The following is an 8,200-nucleotide window of genomic DNA, read 5'->3' as shown; positions in this document are numbered from 1 at the left end:
TCCCAGTGAACTCCAACTGGCTTCAATACATCGACGCAGCAGAAACCGTCTTCGAAGACTTGAAATTAGAATCTCGACAACTGCTATCCCAAAAGGCGGATGAAGCCTGTCACATGATGGCGAATGACGCTTATAAGAAAGATCTATGGATGTGGGACCAAGACTGGTCGACTCAAAAGCTGAAATTAAAAAAGATTGCCAAAAAGAAAAAAGATAACACGCCATTTGAATTAGAAACAGTTGAAGATCTTGAAAAAAGGACTAAAAGTTCACCTAAAGAAAAAGATTTTAAAGTTTTAAATGAAGAATACATAGATTATATTAAAAAAAACACACAAGAATCAGAAACAATAGAAGGTGTGAAAGAATTAAGTAAAAAGTTTGGATATCTGTATGCAATGGCAGAGTCGCTCCCAGTAAGAAGGCCGTACTTGCCTGGTTACCCTGCGTGGTATAGAAAGCTTTGCACGAAACCTGGCAAAGATCCTGATTGGACTCCAGGTGCTAACAATATTACTACTAGTATGCAGGTAAGTTATTCCCAAAATGTTTATTCATTTCAGCCAAATGACGTCCACTGCTGGACAAAAGTCTCCCCCAAAGATTTCCACAACGACCGGTCCACCTAGTGGGAGGCCTGCCTACGCTACGTCTTCCGGCCCGTGGTGTTTATAGTCATGGAGTCATGCAGGGATCTATTTTAAGTCCTTCATGTAATTATGTCAATCGGTTTCAAATAGCTTGAAGTTCTTTAATATAAAACTGTTTACTTTGCTCAATAATTGTGTAATTTTGTATTTTTATTCATCTATTCTTTGCCCACTTACTCTTTCTTACAGATAACTCCAAAACTCCTCCGCCTATCCTGGGAAGGGTATCCCCTCCACTACATTCAAGAAGAAGGGTGGGGCTTCCTGGTGCCCTTTAGCAGGACGCAGAAGGAGACAGAAGGAGAGCCCTTGTTGCCTCTAGAAGAACTGTTAGCAGCGTGTCCTATGGCGTTTTGTAAGCAGAGTGACATCGACGCCAATGTGCATTTGTTACCAAAGACTGTTGAGGTTAGTTTTAAAAAGAATTTTTTTTCTTGTCATATCGACAAGAAACCTACACTGTCAAAACTCTACTATATGTATATGTTACGGTTAATGTGATAAATTGAAAATTATTAATAATAACCGGTTATTATGAATAATTACCGACAGTCGCGGTAAAAGTGATAAATTAATCACATTTAACAGTGATTATTTAATAATTCAACCTTAGTACTAACAAATTTTATAAAAAAGAACAACATCTTGTGTATGTGCTCGTGTAAAGCCAAACTTTTGAACGTTTTGATATCATATATTAATATAATTTGGCATAATGAGTTTGGAATGTTTCTTGCATAATATTACTTTTCCATGATGCCTATAACATAATGCTTTGATTTAAAGTGAAAAATAGGTTAAGGTGCGGCGGGGGTGGCCCTTGGGCCACCCCTAAGCCGCCTATTTAGTTTTATACACACATAAATGACCTCATATTAATCACATTTACCAAATCATGCGGTAATTATTCATAATAACTGGCGATTATTCATAATTTTCACATTTATCACTTTGACCGTAACATATACAAGAGTGGCGTTGTCAGTAGCATTCATTAAATCTTCCTGCGTGCAGTTGTTTGGACACGGAGGGCACGACACCATCTGCTTCATCGACTGGGAACACAACCACACCTGGACTTGGTTTGAACCATCTGAGAATCCCCTGAACAGATTGTCCTTAATACAGCCGACCAGCGTCCGAAGAAATTACAGTTGTGGTTTACTTGTGTACTTTTTTAGTTATTAAAAAGTTTAATATTATTTGTAGGAGGATTTGGGCAGACGAGCGTACTATTCTCGGAAGAAATTCGACGAGCAAGCGGCGGCTAACCAGTACCATGGTTTAGGCGTATGGTGCGGCGTACAAATACAAGGTAGGTACTTATTCAATCATGGTGATAATCCATCGTACAATAGTCACAGTACAACCCGATTAAGCTAACTGCGCACCTCTGGAATGCGACTCTCTCTTCCACTTACCACACCGTACCGTCCGTACCAGAGCGTCGATGTGACGTCACAGTTCGAATGGCATATATTTAAACCGCAAAGTATAATATAATTTGTTTGCAGGTTGCTGTCACTTCTTGCGACTACCGCACAAAGATGGACCGAAGTACAAAGTGGGGAATCCCCTGGCGAAAGACTTCCTGGATATGTTCAGTCAGAATGTGTTGACTGCACAAGGGAACGAGGCGGAAAAGGTACCACATAACACTACATTACTATGTATATGTTGTGACTTGTCGGGAGCTTTCAATTTGTTTCTATAAATCAATCTTAGTTTAATGATCATTTGACTTGATATAGATTTTTATTTTCAATTATGAACTTGTTAAGAGTCTTAAAAGTTTTCTTACCCATTTGTATTAGGTTGCAGTGTGCAAATGAGAGCACATCAGTCTATTGCAAAATCGCCCCTATTATAACAACATAAGATGCCACCTGCGTGAAATTTCGTTTGTTACATAGTCATAAATTGTAGCCTATATGTTATTCTGGGTTATAAACAATAATACTGTAAAGTTTCATCAAAACCCGTTCAGTAGTTTTTGCGTGAAAGAGTAACAAACATACATCCAAACTTTTGCATTTATAATATTAGTAGGATAGTAGGATGAGAGCACATCAGTCCATTGCAAAATCGCCCCTATTGTAAGTACATAAAATGCCACTGTGTTAAGCTTTATATGTCTATAGAAAAAAATCATTTTAGGTGCTTACCTTTGGGCGTATGATGTCGTACTGGCGGAACAACCGCGAGCGTATCATGAGCCAGCAAGTGGTGTGGTTGCCACAAGAATTGCTGCCGGCTCAACTGAGAGGCACGCGGCAGTACGGAGCCATTGTGCCACAAGTGGTCGTAAGTGGGACGCTTACTAGAAGGTAAGTAGTGGCATTGACAGAAGAGCCGTTGGTGGCTCAAATTATTGGCACATGGCTGTACGGTGTCATTTAGGGTTTTCTACAGGACGTTTAATAGACGATAAAGTGTAGTATGATGCACTGGCGGAACAACCGCGAGCGTATCATGAGCCAGCAAGTGGTGTGGCTACCACAAGAACTGCTGCCGGCTCAACTGAGAGGCACGCGGCAGTACGGAGCCATTGTGCCGCAAGTGGTCGTGTGTGGGACGCTTACTAGAAGGTAAATAGTGGCATTGACAAAAGATATTGTGGAACTTCCAGATGAGCCATAGGTGGCTCAACTGATTGGCACATGGCTGTATGGTGTCATTTAGGGTTTTCTACAGGACGTTTAATAGATGTGAAGTGACCTATGATGTACTGGCGGAACCGCGAGCGTATCATGAGCCAGCAAGTGGTGTGGCTGCCACAAGAACTGCTGCCGGCTCAACTGAGAGGCACGCGGCAGTACGGAGCCATTGTGCCACAAGTGGTCGTGTGGGACGCTTACTAGAAGGTAAGTAGTGGCATTGACAGAAGAGCCGTTGGTGGCTCAAATTATTGGCACATGGCTGTACGGTGTCATTTAAGGTTTTCTACAGGACGTTTAATAGACGATAAAGTGTAGTATGATGCACTGGCGGAACAACCGCGAGCGTATCATGAGCCAGCAAGTGGTGTGGCTGCCACAAGAACTGCTGCCGGCTCAACTGAGAGGCACGCGGCAGTACGGAGCCATTGTGCCGCAAGTGGTCGTGTGTGGGACGCTTACTAGAAGGTATAGCCNATGTGTTAAAGTATTTGTCGAAGAGAAATACTAAGGGTTCGGACAATATTTTCATTGAATAATGTTTCCGACAAAGGTTGTCAAATTGACTGACATGTTTATCGTATAGTACAGTCAACTATGAAAATTAGCTGTGGTTTGTTTCAACTACCTATTTTAAAGTTTTTTGTAACTTTGTAAGTGTTGAATTTTATGGAATTGGGAAAGAAGTACCGAGTTTGAAGCGTTCATGAGCAGACATTGTAGTTGAATATTCAAGTTTAGAATTTGATTATTGATGAATAATAATAAAATCCTACTTGCTCGATTGATGGTTTCATTAAATTTATTTAAACCAGTTTACCTGTTTTATAATATTTTTTGTTAATTTGTGAAAATATTAAATTAGCCCATAATCCTGAATCTTGATACATAAAGTTAGCCTATTAATTTAATACAGGTACGACTGTACTGTACCCAGTGTTGCACTATCAAATGCAATTGACGCGCCTCTATGCCAGGGTTTTTATGTTCCTGGTCAGGCTATAAATAGTGGCATTGACAAAAGATATTGTGGAACTTCCAGATGAGCCATAGGTGGCTCAACTGATTGGCACACGGCTGTACGATGTTATTTAGGGTTCTGCAGGACTTTTAATAGACGTGAAGTGTAGTATCATGTACTGGCGGAACCGCGAGCCTATCATGAGCCAGCAAGTGGTATGGTTGCCACAAGAACTGCTGCCGGCTCAACTAAGGCGGAGCCATTGTGCCGCAAGTGGTTATGTGTGGGACGCTTACTAGAAGGTAAGAGTTGTAGTATGATGCCAAGGAGAGCCGGGTGAGTCTAGACAGGCGACTCGGCATGATAACAGAGAAAATGCCATCCGGTCGTGCAGTCCAATTGCAATCAATGTACAGTTTAATTGAGGCGTGGTTTGGCAACTGTATTCAAATTGCAATTTGGCAATTGGAGTGCGTGAATGAAGACCGTCAGTCATAACGTTCGGCCGTACTCGTGTGACACTGCGCAGCACAACTCATACATTGTATATACTATATCACAAACCACATAAAAACGACAAACCGTCGCATAATGTCGGCGCTGGAGTAAGCATTGATGCATGAAAAGAAGCGAACCACTCCAATGCTTAGTTTTATAGTAAACAAAGTTTACTTAGTTCTTAATGGATCTGTAGCTAGCCTCTCTTTAACAGAGCGAGCGAGCCGACGTGGATGACGGCGAGCAACGCGCAGGCGGAGCGCGTGGGCTCCGAACTGCGTGCCATGGTGCAGGCGCCTCCGGGACACAAGTTTGTAGGCGCTGATGTCGACTCGCAGGTATTGGTGGAACTTATTTCGCTGCAATAAGGTTTAAAGTGCAATGAAATTGTCTAAATATGTTTTTCATGCACTTTAACTAGATACTCACACTAAAAATTGCGCGGGTAAAAGGATTTACTTAACCTTTCGCAAGGATCCGCGGTTCTGGTTCCTAGCCACACATACTCCCCTAACAAAAGGTACACATGCGTTGAATACTTGTTTAAAGTGACGTTTAGTTTAGAAATATCTTTTTAAACAATTGTTCAACGCTTCGCAATTTCGAAATGTAGAAGAGAACGGGAAAATTGCCTAGTCTAGTAGTTTTAAATGCTAAAATATTACTTATGTTTTTTGTGAGCAAGTGGAGTGTGAAATTATAGTTTTGTGAGATTCTGTATTGATAGAAAAGACAATATTCATCATTTCTCAGTCTAAATTATTCCTATAACAGGAGCTCTGGATAGCAGCATTACTCGGGGACAGTTCGCTAGGCCTGTGCGGAGGGACCGCCTTCGGCTGGGCCGTGCTAGCCGGAGACAAGTCTACGAAGACCGACCTGCACTCGCTGACCGCCGCCGCTGCCGCTATCTCGCGCGACCACGCCAAGGTCATCAACTACGCGAGGATATACGGTAAGAACTATCCACAATACATACAGGAGCTCTGGATAGCAACGCTGTTTGTCTAGGCCGTGCTAGCTGGAGAAAAGTCTGCGAAGATCACGCTAAGGTCATCTACTACGCAAGGATATACGGCGTGTACCACAAATATAGGAACTTTGGATAGCAGCATTGTTCGGGGACAGATCGCTTGGCCTTTGCGGAGGTACCGCCTTCGGCTGGGCCGTGCTAGCCGGAGACAAGTCTACTAAGACAGACCTGCACTCACTGACCGCCGCTGCCGCCGCCATATCGCGCGACCACGCCAAGGTCATCAACTACGCCAGAATATATGGTAAATAAACAGAGATTACATTATTTTGTTCGTTCATTTCAGCCAAATGACGTCTATTGGATTGGACAAAGACCTCTCACAAGGATTTCTACAACGGCCAGTCCTGCACTGCCCGCATACAGGTCTTTCCCGCGACCTTCACAAAATCGTGTAAATAATTTTATTTTTATTATTAGATAGACACAGTTCCCATCGCTTATCAGAAACAATGTACAAAGCTATAGTAGTAATATCAAATATAAACAATATGCACCCTTCGTTTACTGCAAGCCTTATTTCAGGATACAGGGTAATTGAGCGCTTCTAGTTTCTGTAGCCAAGACATTATAAGAACAGAATGCAAATGTTTATTATTCACTACACAACATTATAAATGCGACGCAATTAAAAGAAAGCTTAGCAGAACTCTGATATGGGGGCGCGTGTGCCTTCGAGCCAGGGCCCGGCAGCGGGCCGCGCCTCGCCGGTGTATGGGACATATTACTCACACGATGGTTCCAGTGGGACTAGAGATTTTTTTAAATTGTAATACTTGGGTTACAGTGTCTTTCATTTGTAACAAGCCCTTACTACACGAATGCTTATTTTGTAATTATATAGGTATAATGTCGTATAATATTGTTACAGTAATTTCATTACGTGGTTATTATTATACTTCTAATCAAGCATCCGCATGTCCAGATGATCTGATGATTTACAAAGAAATTCATAAAAATATTAAGTGTGATTTTAAGAGACACGTATCAAGATGCTTGAAGAGAAAACTACAAAAGATGTTGATAAAACTGGCCTAGAAATAGACTGATATTGTTTTCTGGATGTGGTGGTATGGCAAGCATTTATAAATGCTCTGAAAAAGACTTATCTACACGTTTAGAATGTGAATTTTATAGTGGCTGGAGGAAAATGGGAAATCATTTGACTGAGCGTTCCTTGGCTTGTGTCCAGTGGTAGGCAGGCATTAAATAAAATTATGATGAAATAGACTAAACTAAGAATTTACGAGTCCAAAAACGACAGTATTTTGCTAGTTTTGAAAAAGAAAAAAGTGTTGGTATACTACATTTTAACAAAGAGGTTAAGCCATACATACATACCTACTTCAAAATTTTCTGAAAAAAAAAAGTTAATAAAAATAAAAAAAAATCTAGTCAGTCCACATTTTATTTAAAAATATTTTTTTTAAAACAATATTGACATAATATTTACTGCGGTAGTTCAAAACCCAAAAAGTTGGCCGCCCCCGGGTGGACTCGAACCACCAACCTTTCGGTTAACAGCCGAACGCGCTAACCGATTGCGCCACGAAGGCGATACGTGACTGTTTCAAATTATGAGACAGATAATATGTATTTGTATACCCTATGCGGTAGGCATGAGTCGAAAGATAACACTATCTACTTAATTATGTATTTATTCAGGTGGTTTTATTCTATTCTTAATGTTGAACAAAAGGGAATAGTAAAAATTACAATGAATATGAAAATTATAAATAGACTAGCTTTTACCCGCGGCTTCGCCCGCGTGAAATTATCTTTGTCACAGATCATTATAAATTATAGCCTATATTATGTAAATTTGATGTGTAAACAATAGTCGTTTTTGCGTGAAAGAGTAAAAACATACATCCACCCTCTCATAAACTTTCACATTTATAATATCATAGTAGGATAATAGGATTAAGTTACTTTAAGAATACAACTTTTGTATTGTAAAGTTTAGATATATTATAGAAAAAGCTATTAAATCTCAAATGATTAGCTGTAGCTTAGAGCCTCCAAGTAGAAACCAAATGACTCTAGACGATGATGATGAATGACTTAAAGGTGCCGGTCAAAACTTCGCCGAAAGACTGCTGAAGCAATTCAACCCGACCATGACGATATCGGAGGCGAAGAGCAAAGCGGCCAAAATGTTCACCACCACCAAAGGCCGCCGCGTGTACTCGCTGAAGAAACAGTACATGGAGGGGTTCATATTGGATGAAGATGAGGAGTCAAAGGTCGGTGATGGATTTAGAAATGCAGAAAATAATAATTATTTATTGCTTTTGTTTTTTGTAGAGGTGTTATCTGTGAATAATATGTAATGTATTTTAAAAAAAAGTATATACATAATGTATGTTTATATCCGTTGTTTAGTACTATTAGCAGTAGT

At 40.5% G+C, this 8,200-nt stretch overlaps 1 protein-coding gene and 1 non-coding gene across 2 annotated transcripts; one reads left to right on the top strand and one right to left on the bottom strand.

Annotated features, from left to right (window-relative positions):
* Nucleotides 1–5: 5 nt before the first annotated feature.
* On the top strand, nt 6–8,117 carry LOC114359953 (DNA polymerase subunit gamma-1, mitochondrial-like; the record flags this gene model as incomplete). The annotated part of the gene is made up of 8 exons (XM_028314498.1): nt 6–530; nt 840–1,058; nt 1,860–1,965; nt 2,165–2,295; nt 2,808–2,977; nt 4,981–5,104; nt 5,541–5,721; nt 7,870–8,117. Coding segments are annotated over 8 exons (1,704 nt in total), but the record flags the coding sequence as incomplete, so codon positions are not given.
* TRNAN-GUU (transfer RNA asparagine (anticodon GUU)) lies at nt 7,282–7,355 on the bottom strand. Its single transcript has one exon. It is a non-coding gene; the product is annotated as a tRNA-Asn (tRNA).
* Nucleotides 8,118–8,200: the final 83 nt, after the last annotated feature.

Source organism: Ostrinia furnacalis, unplaced genomic scaffold (assembly GCF_004193835.3).
Source record: "Ostrinia furnacalis isolate ACB-3 unplaced genomic scaffold, ASM419383v2 OfSCF4750, whole genome shotgun sequence".
In the NCBI taxonomy this organism is placed as follows: domain Eukaryota; kingdom Metazoa; phylum Arthropoda; class Insecta; order Lepidoptera; family Crambidae; genus Ostrinia; species Ostrinia furnacalis.
The sequence above is the reverse complement of the archived record's forward strand: the minus strand, read 5'-3'. Positions and strand labels throughout refer to the sequence as shown.